This window comes from Scyliorhinus torazame, chromosome 3, assembly GCF_047496885.1.
Source record: "Scyliorhinus torazame isolate Kashiwa2021f chromosome 3, sScyTor2.1, whole genome shotgun sequence".
Taxonomy (NCBI): domain Eukaryota; kingdom Metazoa; phylum Chordata; class Chondrichthyes; order Carcharhiniformes; family Scyliorhinidae; genus Scyliorhinus; species Scyliorhinus torazame.
In genome coordinates this window covers 152,092,532-152,110,773 of record NC_092709.1, presented here as the reverse complement: position 1 = coordinate 152,110,773, position 18,242 = coordinate 152,092,532, and the positions used below count along the sequence as shown (strand labels likewise).

Here is an 18,242-nt window from a genome sequence, read left to right as displayed (position 1 = left end):
ACAGGATGGAGCTGATTGTAAAATTAACAAAAATTGTTTACTTTTTCAGAATAGTCTGGTATGCATACAATCCGAAATATCATCAGTGTCATCTCTCTGGTTTCACTCACTGAGCGCAGTTTGCTCTGTCGCATTCATCTATCTCTCCTCTGTTCACTTTGCACTTTCTCTCCCTGTTACTGCCATTTACGCTATGTCTGGTTTGTTATCATTTAGTTCCTTTTCTCTCTCATCTCATTTGTATTCTTGATCTTTTCTTTTATTCTGTACTCTGTCTTTCTGTTTTTTGGTTTCAACGTTTTCTCCAACACTAGTCTCACTGTTATGCTCCAGAAAGACTCATAATCACAAACCTACATGGACTAATATGATGACAAGTTAGGGTGAACAATGAGAAGTTACTATTGTGGTGTTGGGTGCTCTGAGGTACAGACGAACCAACACGGTTGCAATTGGTACAACGCAGTTTTATTCCAACTAGTTATTTACACATCTGTCTTGGTACTCAGCCCGTGGTGACTGTGTGAGTGTCTTGTTAATGAGGTCCTGGCCTTGTCCTGTCTCCAGATGGACTGGAGAGCAGGTGTCGTGTTTCTTGTCTTATACTGTGTCTGCTCTTGTCTGTGATTGGCTGTCGTGTTATGTGTGCTAATTGGTCTGTTGGTCTGTCTATCATGTGTGTGTTGTGATGTGTGTTTGAATATCATGACAACTATGTGGAACATAGGTGTAAAAATGCGATAAAAACATAGATGATTAAGGCACCGGAGACCATTCAGTCAGTCGTGCCCATGCTGGCTCTCTGCAAGAGTGACTCACTCCTCCTCCCGTTTCCCCTTAGCCCTGCTTTTTATGTATTTTCAGTTTATGATCCAATTCCCCTTTGAAAGTCTCGATTGAATCCACCTCCAATATATTCCCAGACGGGGTATTCCAGATCCTAACCACTCACTGATTTTTCAAAAACGTTTTCCCTCATGTCATGACGCTTTTTTTTTGCCATCCACCTGAAACCACTGAGTGTCCTCTGGTCTCTGGAATTTTAAAAATGATGTTGGAAGTGAAAACATGCGTGCCAAAGGAGGGGGAACGGAACCATTGACAGGGCTAACCTGTTGTAAGGAAAATGGGTCCTCAAAGAGAAAGTCCAACTCTAGATGGGTGAGCACAGTAAGAAGTCTTACAACACCAGGTTAAAGTCCAACAGGTTTGTTTCGAATCACTAGCTTTCGGAGCACTGCTCCTTCCTCAGGTGAATCAGGAAGGAGCAGTGCTCCGAAAGCTGGTGATTCGAAACAAACCTGTTGGACTTTAACCTGGTGTTGGAAGACTTCTTACTGTGCACACTCTAGTCCAACGCCGGCATATCCCACATCTTGGCTAGATGGGTGAGTGAGTGGATTCTCTCTCACCTAGTCTGTCTATCTATCCCCCTGCCCCACCCCCCTCAGGGCTCTCTCTGGGCATGCGCCCCAGCGGCCGGGCCCGGAAGTGACGCGCCGCTCCCATGACACCTCTTGCTGACGGAGGTGTCGCTGCTCTGCTCGGGATGGCGGCTCTGGAGCCGGGAGATCCGAAACTCGTCTCCATGATCGTCAATCACCTGAAGAACCAGGGTCTCTTCGACCAGTTCCGCCGCGACTGCCTGGCCGACGTGGACACCAAGGTGAGCTTGAAGGAGCGAGGCTTTGCGGCCTGGAGCCCCGGGCTCGCTGGGGGGCGGCCGGCCGGCGAGGGTTCACCCCTCCTGCCCAGCCCGTTAACTCCCCGGCGCTTCCACCCCATCCCCGCCATTGGAAGGCGGGAAGCGTCCCGGGCGGGCGCTGGAGCATTGGGATGGGGGATGCTGCTGGAAAGCCGCCTCCTTGACAACTCCGCTGTCCCCAAGTCTCTTTGTGTTGGGTCCACGTCAGGGGCTGTCTCTTTTCGCTGTGATTTGCTGATACAAGTTACTCAGATGTCGAAAGATGCGGACCCGAGCTAACTGACTGGAATAGAATTAGATCAGCCGTTATCTAATTGAATGGCGGAGCAAATTCCCGGGTACAATTGGCCAACAACTGCCCCCAATGATGTTCTATCCAGCCTGCTCGGTGAAATGGGCATAACTGGTGAAGAATCTCCAGAAAAGGGTAGGTAGGGGTAACAGCCAGAAGTTGAGGCTGATCACTAATCAGGTTAGAAAGATACATGTATTAACAATAATATTGGCACAGATTTTCTGATCTCTGGCCCTCCACTCACCTCATTTAAAACTGTGCCGTCACTGTTTTTATGCCGGAGCCTTAGGACTTTGCTGTCTCAACGCCAGTTTGAATTTATCGACCAGGTGTGTGGGAAGGGATTGTGGCGAACTACAGTGCGAATGAAGCCATGTGATCTTTCATTGTGAACTGAAGACGCAGCCCTTGATACCTATTTTTGAATAATATGGCCTTTGTCAGGTTCTCCTTAATCAATGTCACATTCCAACACTGGTCAGCTTCCACCCTGGCATTGCTCACTACCCCATCTCCTGCAACCCCTGACAATGTCCATCCAGCAGCCCCCCCCCCCCCCCCATTTCCTGGCAGTGTTTAAACCCCCTCACACTGCAACACTATCCACCCTCTATCCCCAAGCACCTGTAACAATGTTTATCCTCTATCCCCAGTAACAGGTCCCTGGGGAACCACGAGTTCAGGGTTCTGGTGTAAGTCAATTCTCAACTTCCAAAGATATCTTTGTGAAGATACATTTAAGGAAACACTGGACATTTGCCTTTACCCCCCCCCCCCCCCCCCCCCCCAAATTCCTCATTCTCAACAATCTTGAAATTTTATCAGTTTTAATTGTAGCTTGCCTTTATGGTCTTCAGGTTTGGACTCCAACAAATTGAAAGCCCATTGCCTCAAAGATCACCTCACAAGACATTTTTAGAAGAAAAAACTTCAGCCCATTCATTCTTTTCTGATAAATAAAATCTTCTCAGTTCTGGTACAATCTTCGCAATGTTTTTCCTACTTTATTCAGTGTTTTAAAATCCTTTCTGGAAAACGGAGAGCAGAACGTTGCGTGTTTTTTTGTGTGGTCTAACCAAGGCTTTATTAAGGGTGGACTGTGCCCCCCAAGTTGGTGCCACCTGTAAACTATTGTACTTTGTTTCTGTTGCCTGAATCATTGAAGTAAATGTGAACAGTAATCATAGCCTGATTCGCATGGCACCCTTCCCACTTTACACCAGTTTGAGTAACAACCTGTACACCAACTCATTTGTGTTGTAGCCGGTTTGCTATCCATTATGCTCCTTGTCCACTGACTCCATGTGCTTGGAACGTGGTCACATGTAATAAATCCAAAGGCTGCACAATTTGAAAGGGTCATCCAAACTTTGCTTAAATGTAACCTGCACCATGTCCCACTTGCCCATCTCCCCTATGTCAATTGACCTCCATTGACTGCTGGTCCTATAAGGCCTTAATGGCTAAATGTTTGGTCAAAGAGGTAGGTTTCTTGGAGTATCTCAAAGGGAAAGAATATTAGAGAGATTTAGGGAACAAATTTCAAACTGCATTAGCTAGACAGCTTATTGCACACACTTCAGAGGTGGAGCACCAAAAATGGAGGATGCTCAAGCAATGAGAATAACAGGGTTGCAGAGATCTTTGAGGGTTATAGGGTTGGAGGAAGATATAGGAATAGGGATGTGCAAGACTATAAAGCGATTGGTAAGCAGGGATGAGAATTTTAATACTGAAGTGTTGTCAAGCAAAAAGCCAGTATGCATTGGTGAGCACAAGAATTATGTGTGAGAATTAGGATGAGCTCAGGGTACAAGGTCAGAGACCAGACAAAATAATTCAAATGGTCGATTCTGGAGGTCAAAAAGGCTCAAGTGATGGTTTTAGCAGCCGATAAGCTGAAATATGGGCAGAGATGAGTGATACTATGGAGTTGGAAGTGGTCAGTTTGTGGTGAAGTAGAAGCTCGAGGACTCCCAATATTGCAATTAGAGTGGGATGAAAATGTCTGCTCATCCAGTACTGGAAGTTGGACTGACAGTGGAGGGGTTGAGAGTAGAGCTGGGTGTTACCAACATACATATGGAGCCTGAAGGTGTGTTCTTGGATCATGTTTGTTATGATCATTAGTCAGACCACCCGTACATTGTTGGTGAAGCAGATAAGTCTCCAGGACCTGATGGCCTGCACCCTAATTAAAGGACGTGGCAGCAGAGATAGTGGATGCATAGCTTATGATACTTCAAAATTCCCTGGATTCTGGAAAGGTCCTGGTGGATTGGAAACTTGTGAATGTAACTCCCCTATTCAAAAGGGGAGGGAGGCAAAAAGTAGAAAACTATAGACCGGTTAGGTTGAAATGTGGTGGGGAAGTTGCCTGAATCAATCATTAAAGAGGAGATGACTGAATGGATTTGGAAAAACAGCTCAATTCACCATTATCAGCATTGTTGAATGAAGGGTATGTCATGCGTGACAATCTTGCTTGAGTTCTATGAGGACGTAACCAACAAGGTACATAATGGGGAACCTGTGGATGTGATATATCTAGAATTCCAGAAGGAGTTTGACAAGCTGCTGGATAAAAGATTGATCCAGAAGGCGAGATCGCAGGGGGTTGAGGGTAGACTACTAGATTGGATTGAGGATTGGCTGGCTGACTGACAGATAGCAGAGGGTTGGACTAAATGGGTGCTTCACTGGCTGATGAACTGTAACTAGTGGGGTACCACAGGGTTCAGTCCTCGGACCTCAACTGTTTGCAATCTATATAGATAATCTTCAAGCAGAGGGATATGGATGTCTTTGTTCATGAATCGCAGAAGGTCGGTATGCAGGTACAAAAGTAATAAGAAAAGCAAATGGAATGTTTGTTCATTTCAAAAGGCCTGGAGTAGAGAAGTACAGTTGCTATTGTATAGTAATAATCTTTATTATTGTCACAAGTCGGCTTACAGTAACACTGCAATGAAGTTACTGTGAAAATACCCAAGTCGCCACACTACGGCGCCTGTTCGGGTACACTGAGGGAGAATTCAGAATGTCCAGTTCACCTAACAAGCATGTCTTTCGGGACTTGTGGGAGGAAACCGGAGGAAACCCACGCAGACACGGGGAGAACGTGCAGACTCTGCACAGACAGTGACCCAAGCCAGGAATCGATCCCAGGTTGTTGGTGAGACCACTTCTGGAGTATTGTGTCCTGTATTGGTCTCCTTATTTGAGGAAGGATGTGGTGGCATTGGAAGCAGTTCAGAGGAGGTTCACCAGATTGATTCCGTGGGTGAAGGGATTGACGTATGTGGAGAGATTAAACAGTTTGGTCTTATACTTGCTGGAGTTTAGGAGGATGAGGGGATCTGATTGAGGCATATAAAATACTAAAAGGGATTGATAAAATTCATGTGACCAAATGTTCCCCCTTGTGGGCCAATCTAGAACAAGAGGTCACAGATATAGGATGAGAGGCGATAGATTTAAAACTGAGATGAGGAGGAACTACTTTTTGCAGTGGGTGGTGAATTTGTGGAACACGCTGCCCCATATTGGGTGGAGTCCGAATCTTTAAATGGTTTCAAAGAGGAAGATAAATATTTTTCTGATTTCAAAAAAAAAAAAAAAAAAATGGGTTATAGGGATATGGAGAATGGGTGGGTGGCGGATTTGAGACCAGGAAGAGATCAGCCATGATCTGATTGAATGGCAGAGCAGGCTCAAAAGGCTGAATTGCCTACTTTGGCTCCTGATTCCTATGTTCTTAAGGGCCAATAATGGTTTGTATAATGTAGGCAAAGTGAGATTAAAGCACAGCCTACAAGATTCAATGGGTTTTGAACAAACAAAAACTTACAAGGTCAGAAAGTTAAAACCATTTACAATATCTATTGTATACTTTTAACATTCAGATTTAAAGTATTTCTGAATTAAAGGGCAAACTGATTGAACAAATGTGACCAGAACAGATTTTACTGATTTCTTAACTGCCCAGGCATCGGTAAACAATTGAGTCAACCAATCTTACTGCAACCTAGTCTCTCACAAAGGATTTCCTATCTTCACCTTCAAAGATCTCAACTTGGAATTCTCTCCAAAAGTTGCTCCAACTTGATGGCTTCAACACATCAATTCATTTGCCAAGCAGAATATCATTGTTCCAAAGGGGTACCTTTGCCCCAACAGCCGTCAGTACAAATAGCGGGATCTGGGTGTCCTGGTGCATGAATCACAATAGATTAGTGTGCACATACAGCAAATAATTAGATAAGCGAATGGAATTGAATGCAAGAGTGGGGAGGTTATGCTTCAGTTATACAGAGCATTGGAGAGATCACATCTGGAGACAGTATTGGTCTCTTTATTTCAGGAACGCTGGTTAAAAAGGTTATTGGGGAATAAGATCTTCAGGACTTCTCTCGAACCCTCTTTAATTAACAAGCTCTGAGGGCATCAGCAGTGACCCATCTTGCAGGGTTTCAGTCTTGTCCTCCGAGAATCTGTTCCCCGGGATTCACACATAGCCAGGTACCAAATTACAGGCACAACTCTGATCAACACATTACGCAAAGGGGTAGATTTGCCCAAACGGCACACAGCATAGGGCCACCGTTGGATCTTCAGGGCTTCTCTTGAGCCCTCTTCAATTGCTCGGGATACTTCCAACCTGCTTCACTTAAAGTCTGCTAATTGCAGCCCGTTTTCCAATTGATGCCTCATTTTCTGCTCTCTTTTTTCCTTAATTGGTACCGTTCCCTGTCCCCTTTCTGGGATACTTTCTGGCAATGGGGTCGCACACCCATTCACCTACTCTGGGGTTTTGTGCCGTTTCTGCTTTCACAGGCACAAGGGCCCACAGAACATGAAAATATAGAACTGCGCATGCACAGAAGGTCCAAGATTTGTGGGACTTGGAGTTCCTGACCTTCGCTCTCACCATTAAGGTAAGTTTAGGTCTCATAACATGTTGTGGAGGATAGCATCAAGATGAGAAATAGGAGGGGAGGGAGGGGGGTGGGGGCGGTTGCAAGCATGGATTTTGGGAGAAACTAAGGAATCAGCGTGGAAGCTCATTGCAGGTGATTCTCTGGTTGTAACTTGATAGATAGGAATTGAACAAGACAAATGCAGTCCCACTGAGGAGAAGCATTAGAGGAGGATGATATGTCCAGGGCTGCTGACTGGTTGAGAGGGTAGAAGTAGTTCTCTGTGGTTACTATTTGTCATTTGCAATTATGATCTGGGCCATTTGAGTGCTGCCAGGGGAGGAAACCTGATTGAAGGTTCAAAAGAATTGATAGGAAAGCGAAAGTTTGGGGAATGGTTGTTTTTCAGATTGGAGGAAAATATACCTGTTAAGTATGACTGAACTGGTTCAGAACATTATAGTATAGCACAGAAGGAAGCAATTTGGCACGATGAAGCAGCAGAAGAAAAATATCATTAGGTACAATGTAAGGAGAGGAAAGGCAAAGTAAGAAGTTAAGGATACTTGAATAGAAAAAGATTAATGCGTAAAAATAGATCACACTTGGGCTCCAATGGGTCAGGGGGCAAAAAGCAAATGGTGATGTAGGAAATTCTTAACCAGGATATAAAAATAGCGTAAATCAAATTTTCTCCAGTAAACTGGAATGTGTTCAAGGCTATGATGCCATTGTATTTAAATTGTTTTGATTCTTTAATGGGGCCTGTGTATCACTGGCAAGGGAAGTAATGTTTGCCCGTTCCTAATTGCCCTGGAGAAGTTAGCGGTGATCGTTTTCTGCAACCGATCTGGTGCAGGTATGCCCACAGTGCTATTCGGAAAGGCGTTCCAGAATTTTGACTCGGTGACAATGAAGGAACAGCGATATGTTTCCAAATAAGGATTTTGTGTGGCTTGGAGAGGAACCTGCAGGTGGAATAGCTCCCATGCATTTGCTGCCCCTTTCCTTTGCGCCAGAGGTTGTGGGGTTTGGAAGGTATTGTCAATGGAGCCTGGGTCAGTTGTTGCAGTGCATCTTGTACATCAGTGTTTTTCAAACTTTTTTTTGCTGGGATCCGCGCCGACTGGCCTGCGCTGGCTGACCTTCTGAGAGCGGAAAATTCAATTTTGCACATGTAGGTCGCTGTGAAGGGCAATAGCAACACAATGCTTGTTCTACCCAGCTCTGGATACTACTGGCAGATGCTATTCCAGAATTCTGACAGCCTCATGGACTTTTGGTGTGTTTTTAATGTGTTGTCACAGGTCGGGTACAGCAGCGCCATCTTTTCATTTAGTCAGCTGTAAGTTAATAACTAACTCTGGGGTCTCAACCTCAACAGGAATTTTTCACCAACCACTTCTCTTTTAAAATCTGAAACTTCTCCCCTCATTTGTCACTACTTCCCTGCATATAACACACATGGACTTTGCATTCTTATTTGCATTGGCAAAACTATATCTCAAGAAATCATCTCTATACTGTTTTGATCCAGAGTTAAGTTCCTTCTTTGTAGGCTGTTAACCAAAGGGCCTGGAACTCCGAACAGAGCTAACACTCATACTGCTCTGTCCTGATGTGGATTCTCCTGAGCAGTTCTCTCCAGTAGATTCAGATGTGAGATCCTGGCCAGTAGGTACACAGCCTATTTGTATCTCCGGCTGTATCTTCCTTGTAACAAAATTATCCATCTTCTCTGTCCTCTTTAAGATAAAAGCAAATTACCACAGTTACTGGAATCTGGAACAAAAACAGAAATGCGAGACAAACTCAGCAGGTCTGACAGCATCTGTAGAGAGAGAACAGAGTTAACGTTTGGAGTCCTGATGACTCTTTCTCAAAGTTTTGACAAAGAGTCATCCAGACTCGAAACATTAGCTCCCTTCCCGTTCCACAGATGCTGTCAGACTTGATGAGATTGTCCAGCATTTTATGTATTGGCCTACAGTCCTTGCCTTGCTTGTTAGCGGCTAGAAAATTGAAGAAGCTCTCTCCTGTGATTTGGGGCCAAAAACACATAACTTAATGTCAAGTGCTCTGTGCAGAACGTGTGACCTGCTCACTGCTGCCGCTTATGGCCGGAAGACTGCACACAGCCTAATTTTATTCTCATTTAAAAGCCGGTGGCGGCAGCATTCTCAATTTAAATGCCGGTAGCGGCTGTTGGGCACCTCCCATGATCTGGAAAGTCACGATCGATTGCTCCCCGACCCTCCTGACACCCGTCTGAGAACCACCTGCGGGTCACAACCTGCACTTAAAACCATCATGTACATGGTCACACACTCCTGGATCAGTAGTGGGTGGGATACCAATCAAATGGTCTGCTTTGTCCTGGATGTTGAGTTTCCTATGTCGTTTGGGTCCAAATGGACAATATTCCTTCACATTCCTGATTGTACATTGTAGATGGTGGACAGGCTTTGTGGATTCGGGCGATACATTTTTGCTGCAGAATTCCCAGTCTCTGACCATCTCTTGTAGCCGTATCAGTGTTTTTCAAACTTTCTTTCGAGCGACCCTCGTTTCCAGAATGGCCGACTATCGCGACCCATGCCACATTCACAAAAGATTCTCCATAATTACTTTTTAAAAGACGCACTCATTGTTGCCACTTCTGTATTATTGAATGTAAATTAAGCTGCTGTTGCACCTTAAACGACAGATCCACTCTGACATTGCTAAAGGGAGTAACTCCGGGTTATTTGATTATTTTATTTCTTCATACCCATTGTGAGTATTTGGAGCATTTCGTGCAAGCGCTGGAAAGATTAACAGGCTCAATATTGCACAGTTTTAACACCGTCATGTTCAAAATCTAACACGACCTCAGATAGGAAATTAAACTCAACACTTCAACTTCAGAAAGGGAGCCCTAACTGTTGAACGAAATACACGGTCAGACAGAATGTCACGACGCCTGTCAGTACCGTTTCCCAGGTAATTATGTAACAGCCTGAAAGCATGTTAAAAAAACAATGCTGGGTCCATTTGGACTCAAACGACATAGGAAACTCAACATCCAGGACAAAGCAGACCATTTGATTGGTATCCCACCCACTACTGATCCAGGAGTGTGTGACCATGTACATGATGGTTTTAAGTGCAGGTTGTGACCCGCAGGTGGTTCTCAGACAGGTGTCAGGAGGGTCGGGGAGCAATCGATCGTGACTTTCCAGATCATGGGAGGTGCCCAACAGCCGCTACCGGCATTTAAATTGAGAATGCTGCCGCCACCGGCTTTTAAATGAGAATAAAATTAGGCTGTGTGCAGTCTTCCGGCCATAAGCGGCAGCAGTGAGCAGGTCACACGTTCTGCACAGAGCACTTGACATTAAGTTATGTGTTTTTGGCCCCAAATCACAGGAGAGAGCTTCTTCAATTTTCTCCTGATGCTGAACATAGTAGCAGGAAATGGCACCTCAAGAGAATTTTACAGGTTTCTGACGGCAAACTGCCCAACTACACTCTGGTAAGAGAAGTAAGGAAGTCCATGGAACCGGCTTCAACATCAGCTTCGCGCGGTCATACACTGTAATGCAGTGAGATTTACCTAGATAGAAAACAGTAAACATGGTCAGTTGATACTTGGGGGTCCTTTTGGTGACCCATTCTACACCATCCAGCAACCATCTGCAGGTCGCAACCCCCGCTTTGAAAATCACTGAGCTAGAGTATTTAAATGGTTGGCCCAGTTCAATTTCTGGTCAATGGTAATTGCCATTGAAGGTCAAGGGATGGTTTCTCTCTTGTAGATGGTCATTGCCCGGCAAATGTTATTTGACATTTGAATTGACAGCTGCAGTGGTGCCAATTAAATCGGTGTCCCCAGAGCATTCGTTGGTCTTCTGGATTGCTAGTCCAGTGATTTGCTACTATGCCACCGTCTGTCCCCTAAACTAAAATTTTGAGTGCTGGAAAAACGTGTGCGTGCGCACTTGAGGCATTGGAGCTGTAAAACGCTGGATCTGAGCTGTGATCCAGAATAATGATGTAACACTGCATGAGGCATGACTGGGATGTGTTGAGATTTCTGATGCAGTTACCTGCAGCAATCGTTTTTTTCCACGTCGTATTCAGGCTCTCAAATATGATTGGTTACGTGTAACCAAATCCATGATATAACAGAACTGGGCACAGCCGCCACTAGATGGAGTCTGTATGTTAGTAAAAACATATTTTGATCATGGGCAGATTTTACTAGCAAGACATCTGTTAATTCAACTTGCCTTTGCACCATTTATTTCAAGCTATTTTGCCACTAAGTTGCTGAAAAGACAATATAATAAGAGTGCCATAATTTGTATTTATGTAGTGAAATGTTCCAAGGCAATTCATTTGAGTGTTAGAAGTTTGACACGGAACCACGATAGGAGATATGAGGGTATCTGGCCAAAAGATTGGTTAAAGAGGTAGATTTTAAGGAGTGTTTTAAAGGAAATAAGATGTGGAGAGGTTCAGGGAGTGAATTCCAGAATTTAGGCCCTCAGCAGTTGAAAGTACAATTGGCAGTGGTGGGTGATTAAGATTGGGGATGTGCAAGAGATAGGAATGTATCTTTATTTGTTGTCGGACTGTTGGAGATGAGGAGGAATGAGGGCACGGAGGAATTAGAAAACAGGCCAGAATTTGAAAAGCGTTTCTTGGTTGAACAATGCCTCTATGTTGGCTGGTGAGACGGGACTTGGTATGAATGAAGATATGGGTAGCAGAATGTGCACATCTTTAACCAATCCAATTGAAGGATTGAGAAATAAAGTTCAGAAGGATCAAGGGGCATGAATTAGGGTACAAATTCAATTTCAAGTACAGGAGAAATAAGAAAAGAGATTGTCTCTTTCTCTCAATGCAAAATTTATAAAAAGTTACAAATTTATATTGAAACCTGCAATAACCTGAAAGCTGAATGAATATGACTCCATGCTTGCAGTTATTTTTCAGTGTCAGATGATAGTAATTAAAAATGATCAGTAATAACTTGTCTTTAATGTAGTGCATCCATCTAGTAGTGTATTTCTTTCTCCGTGGAATACATCTGAAGTTACGAAATACCTTCTTCAATGCCTACCACGCCTTATCCACCATCTTATTTTTGGAACTGCCTTTACGTTTCAGACTTAAGTTCCCACCCTCAAACTGAACGTGAATTCTATCGTGTTACGATTACTTTTGACGAGAGGATCCTTCACGATGACACCATAAATTAATCTGTCTCATTACCATGCCTAGAAGTAGCTTGTTCCTTGTTTTTTTCCAGAATGTATCCTTCTAAGAAACTGTCCTAAATATTCCCTCTGAGCTCATCCTTCAGGCTATATTTTGTAATTTGATTCATTCAACCTATGTAACGATTAAAATTGCCAATGATTATTGCAGATCCTTTCTACAAGCCCCTGTTATTTCCTGATGCTCTGTTTCACCACCCTGCATCATTGTTTAGTCATTTATTTTTAATTTTCTAAATGTCGTCTCAAATTAACTCTTTCCCCCCCCCCCACACGTCCCTTAGTGTCCAAAGGTTAGGTAGGGTGAGGGGGATAGGGCAGGGGAACGAGTCTAAGTAGGGTGCTCTTTCAGAGGACCGGTTATGACTTGATGAGCCGAATAGCCTCCTTCTGCGCTGTAATGACTATGATCTCCTTTTTCTACCGCCATTGTAGTCTTTTGTTATTGCAGCTGCTCCATCTCCTCTACCCTTCCTAAATGTGTTATGTCTGGTAGCGTTTAGTTGCTAAACCTGTTTCCCACGTAGCCATGCTTAGTAAATCATACTATATCCAGATCCTAGCTACAAATCGTCTCTAGTTCATCCATTTTGTTGGAAGTGCTATGCATGCTGTATCCTTGTAAATTGTTTTTAATTCTCCCTGTTTTAGTTATTTTACCTTTTCCCTCTGACTTTACCTAATCTCTGGCCATTTGTGTTTTTTTGTCCTTCATCGTCTCTGGTTCTTTTATGGTTTGGTTTCTGTCATTCCAGCAGCCTTATTTACAGTCCCTGTTATTCTATCAGCAAGGACCTTGATTCCCACCTGGTTTGTTTCAGCTGTATGGTCACTGTTTGACCCTGTGCCAAGCTGTAGGCCGTAATATCAACCCATGAGGTTCTTTTATTCAATTTATCTTTTTAATTCTGGTACTCCCTTACCTTTTCCCTAACCTTTCGTATGTTGTTTGTTCTGAAATGGAGCACAACAACTGGATCCTCCTTCTCCAGATTTTGCTTTAGTTATTATTAGGATCCCGGATAAAATAAGTTAATTAATCAGTAATTCCTCCTTTTTGTGTCGAAGTGACTCTGAACTGGTGTGTCTCAAGGCGCAGACATTCCTTGTACATGTGGGAGTCTTGTCCACAAAATTCCCACATGCTCCAATCCTTACACTGCCTGCAGTTCAATTTCTTTATTGATAAATTCATTTTTTTGTTGGTTATCTTTAGTATATTTATTGATCTAATTGTCCACGTGAGCTTGAGATTTATTAAATAGGTGAATCTTGCTTGATGTTAAGTAAATTAGTAATTAGTTACTGATTACTTCAATAATTAAATTCTAGTTTGATTTAAAGATATTAATTACTTGGTTATTTTTCCTTTTGACTTGCAGTTACTTGCACTTAACTTTATGAAGTCAAACTTAACTCTAAATACTCAAGGAGACATTTAGATGCTTAGATATATATTTAATTTTGTTGAGATCAGCCAGACCTCCCTCTTGAGTTGGGTATGTCACTTTTTAGTTTCTGCCAGTTATTTACTACCCTTTGGTTGAAAGCATTTGGCACCTTCTTACCTCCAAATTCACACATCAAATTCTTTTGGCCACACTTTGATTAGCAAGCCGCTCCATTTATTGAATTCTCCTACTCTGCGCCTCTCAGCTTATGCGTGGAATAGTTTCTATTAATTTTTCTTTGGTTATGATAAATATTTGGGATTGTTCATTCCCTTTTTCCTATGAAAGATAATGTGATTATGGTTTAACTACTTACTAATGTAATGCAGTTGCAGCCCAGGCATCATTTTTTAATATTGCTGTGAAAAGCTACGTGCTAGTTTTGTTGAAAACGTATTGCCAAAATTTGGTATTACTGAAGCAGTCGACCTGACTGCTTTAAGTGTTATGTCTAATAATTGGGCTATTGTTCAAATTTCACCCCATTTGCCTGTAAATTCTAAGCAGTGTTGCATGCCTGTATTGCTCTGAAAGGATCATTTAAATATCAAATCAGTACCGCAAGTATAATTTCAATTTAGTTGATCTATTTTAACATTTTATCTTGCTAGTTAAAGTAGTAAAAAAACATTTTTTGTTTTTAGCCCGCTTATCAGAACTTACGACAGCGAGTGGATAACTTTGTGTCAAACCACCTTGCAAGTCACACGTGGAGCCCTCATCTCAACAAGAATCAGCTAAGGAACAGTCTTAGACAAATGGTCCTACAGTAGGTTTCAGAAAACAGGAAAAGTATTTTCATTCCAATGTTAAGAATAGATATTGTATAAGATTTTGATTTGTTTAACAAAATTCTGTTGAAATGTTATTGTGGAAATGTTACTTTCAGGAACTTGGCGATGAGATGTTGAAACACTTCAAAAAAAAAATAAAAGCCACTCCAAAGTCAGTTCTCACTGTGACTTCTGTGTTGGGCAGAAAGGCTTCAATTATAGCTTTGTTTAATGGAATGCCAATCGGTTGTACTTACGGGACATTCATTTTTAGAATGCACTTTTATCCCCCATTAATTTAAACTTTGCACACAAAACTTTTAATGTAATAAAATATTTCCAGCTGCTGCTTGTAAAGTAATAGAACTTGACCGTGAGCACAAAAAAATAGCCTGACTTGTTAATACCATACAACAGAACTGTTAAATTATTAATAATTTTCATTGTCACAAGTATGCTTACATTAACACTGCAATGAAGTTACTGTGAAAACCCCTAGTCACCACATTCTGGCGCCTGTTCAGGTACACAGAGGGAGAATTCAGAATGTCCAAATTACCTAACAGCGTGTCTTTCGGGAAATGTGGGAGGAAACCGGAGCAAACCCACGCAGATACAGGGAGAACATGCAGACTCCACACAGACAGTGATCCAAGCCGGGAATCGAACCTGGGACCCTGGTGCTGTGAAGCAACACTGCTAACCACTGCTACGGTGCCACCCAAGGCATGCCACCTTTCAAACGTGATGTTAAACTGAGGCGTATAAGTGGAATTAATATACTACAGTATATGCACTACTCAAAAAAACAAATGTGTGTCCATGTTTTTTTCTCGTGATTATTCCTTCCTGATTCTATGCTACCGAATGTTTATTTGTGTCCTTTTGCTGTTTGTTGGACTTTGCACAGAAATTGGGCGCATAACAATGCTGTACTTAAAAACAAATTAATTTATCGTGAAACACATTGGCGCATCCTGAGGATTATAATAACCTGTCACATTCATGCATTCCTTTCCATAGAAGTACCGGAGGTTGCAAAATGTTTATGGCTTTTGAGAGGCTTTTAAGATGGGAGGCAAGAAACGAGGTGGAGAAGTTTAATGTAATAAAACTTTTATTACATTAAAAGTTGAAAATGGTAGAAGCTATGCCAGTGAGGAATGTAGAAGGGGGCATGCACAACAGGTTAGAGCTGGAGGGCTACACAATTCCAGCTGGGACACCAGTCTGGAAGAGGTTGTAGCGATAAGGTGAAATGAAATGAAAATCGCCTATTGTCACAAGTAGGCTTCAAATGAAGTTACTGTGAAAAGCCCCTAGTGAGTTCATAAAGAGAGGTTTGTAATTAAGTATTTTGAATTGATGCATCAAGATTCAGAAGCAATGGAGGTTAGGAGACAGAGTGACGTATGAACAAAAATAACAGCAAGGTAGGATTTGTATGAGGGACTTTGAGTGTATTAGATTTCATTTTTGGAGGCAAGTATTAAATTTTACTTTAATCCTTTGAGCACTGTTTTTCTATACAAGCTACTATATTTTAGGATGTGCGTGTTTGAAGTTCTACATCTATAACTTCTTACTGCCCAGGTTATGCTTCACCAGTGCTGAGGTATGTCTTATGTAGCATTATTATTAATCTTCACAGAACTGGAGGAGGAACAGAAACATAATAAATCTGAAGTTACTGACGCCAATTATCTAAACATTTAAACATTATTTTGAAAATGATTCCAAGGATAGTCTTAATTCGTCCCAGATCACAGTAATTTTTAACATTTTGATGCGCTTTCCCTGTTTTTTTCTTTCGTATTAACTCTATCTAGCACAAGTGGCTAGCACTGGCTTCACAGCACCAGGACCCAGGTTCACTTCCCCGCTGGGTCACTGTCTGTGCGGAGTCTGCAGGTTCTTCCCGTGTCTGCGTGGGTTTCCTCCGGGTGCTCCGGTTTCCTCCCACCTCCAAAGACGTGCAGGTTAGGTGGATTGGCCATGCTAAATTGCCCTTAGTATCCAAAAAGTTAGGAGGGGTTATTGGGTTACGGGGATAGGGTGGAAGTGAGGGCTTAAGTGGGTTGGTGCAGACTCGAAGGGCCGAACTGCACTGTATGTTCTATGTACATCTTTGCCTTTGCTTGTGGCTGCTGCACGTCTGGCGCAGATCTCCAAAATCTCTGACCACTTCATCTCCCTTACCATTCATGTTCCCATATCTATTTAATCCTGCTACCTTTCACCATTTATCCATGGGACCATCTCTTCTTGCAAGAAGAGTTTTTCCAAAAGAACCCGAACTAAACTCCGAGTTCACAGTTCTATTATTATGACTGAGTTGCATAATAACTTCACTTCCACTGCATTTGAAACAATTGACCATGATATCTCTTCCAAAATGTCTCCAGTTCGCAGGTTCTCCCATGCAAGTTATTTGAAGTTAGGCATCCGTTTTTGATAATCTTTATTAGTGTTACAAGTAGGCTTACATTAACACTGCAATGAAGTTGCTATGAAAATCCCCGAGTCTCCACACTCCGGCACCTGTTGTTTTCAAATACATATCTTCACAAAAGCGGATATTTTTGCAGACATTGTAGTTGAGGAGGTAGAGTGTAAAATATTGGATGTGATAAACCTAGTGAGAGATAAAATATTAAACGGCTTAGCATCTTTACTACCTGAAAGGGCATTAAAGCCAGAAATTCTCTTTGCATTTAAGAAAACTCTTGGATAATACTGTGTGTTACAGCCTCCAGGACTACTAATCAAGAGCTGGAATGTGGGATTGTATAGCTCTTTTCTTTGGACTGAATGACAGCCTGCACTGTAAACTTTTAATTGTTTCCACTAAAATTATACTCTACTTTCTCTGACTCTGTGTGTGTCTCTCACTCTCTCAACACCATTCAACGTCTTTAAAGTCTCTGCTGTCAGATAAAATAATTGAGATCTAGTCTTGGGTGAGCTATAACTTCTACCGTTCAACATTGGGAACGCTGAAACCATTGTCTGCAGTTTCCTCTCTCCCTCTCTTCACCTGCTTTCTCATAATTCTTAGTCAAAAATACACCTTTTTCAGTTCAGGGCAAGACTTTTGGTCCTACTATTCTAACCATCTTGAAGATTGTATACCTCTGCCCTGCCCCAACTCCTATCATTGTCCTTCACAGCTATCATCCTTGCAGTTGCCTTTGTTGCACCCACACTCGACCATGCCATGTAGTCCTCCATTTTATACAAACTCCAGTGGATGCAAAGGTTTGCTTCACATATCCTCCCAGCAACATTATGCATGCCCATCATTTGTCTTCAGTGATGTACATTGGCTTTCCGTCCCGACATTAAATTTTAATGCAAATGCAATATACACAGATGCTGGAAATCTGAAAGAAAAATAGAAAATACTGGAAATACTCAGCAGATCTGGCAACTTCTATTATGACTTTTTTTTTGTATGAACTCTGATGAAAGGTCACAGACCTGAAAAATTTCTCTCCCCATGGCTACTGACTTTTTATTACATTAAACTTTAATTTGTTCTTGGCATTTCCAGGAGAGATGGTGGCATAGTCAGAGGATGAGTAATCCAGAGACCATGGGTACTGCTCTGGCGATCTGGGTTCGAATCCACCATGTCAGATGGTGACATTTGAATTCAATAAAAATCTGGAATTAAGGGTCAAATGATGGCCATGAAAACATTGTCGATTATCATAAAAAGCACAGCTGGTTTGCTTGTGTTCTTTAGGGAAGGAAACGTGCCATCCCGAACTAGTCTGGCCTACATGTGTCTCCAGATCTACAGCACTGTGGTTGACCCTGAAATAGCCTA

At 42.4% G+C, this 18,242-nt stretch overlaps 1 protein-coding gene across 6 annotated transcripts in view; it reads left to right on the top strand.

Annotated features, from left to right (window-relative positions):
• Nucleotides 1-1,488: 1,488 nt before the first annotated feature.
• The window catches only part of bod1l1 (biorientation of chromosomes in cell division 1-like 1), an 85,861-nt gene continuing 69,107 nt past the window's right edge, over nucleotides 1,489-18,242 (top strand). For 4 of the 6 annotated variants that reach the window (XR_011940191.1, XR_011940190.1, XM_072496392.1 and 1 more), the window contains exons 1-2: nucleotides 1,489-1,666; nucleotides 14,282-14,406. Coding sequence is in view for 3 of the 6 variants with exons in the window: in XM_072496392.1 (XP_072352493.1) it covers nucleotides 1,508-1,666; nucleotides 14,282-14,406 (284 nt within the window). In the remaining 3 variants the exon portion in view is untranslated. Of the gene's footprint in view, nucleotides 1,667-6,836; nucleotides 6,938-14,281; nucleotides 14,407-18,242 lie in introns of all 6 variants that reach the window. The other 2 variants (XM_072496394.1, XM_072496393.1) reach the window with 1 other exon arrangement.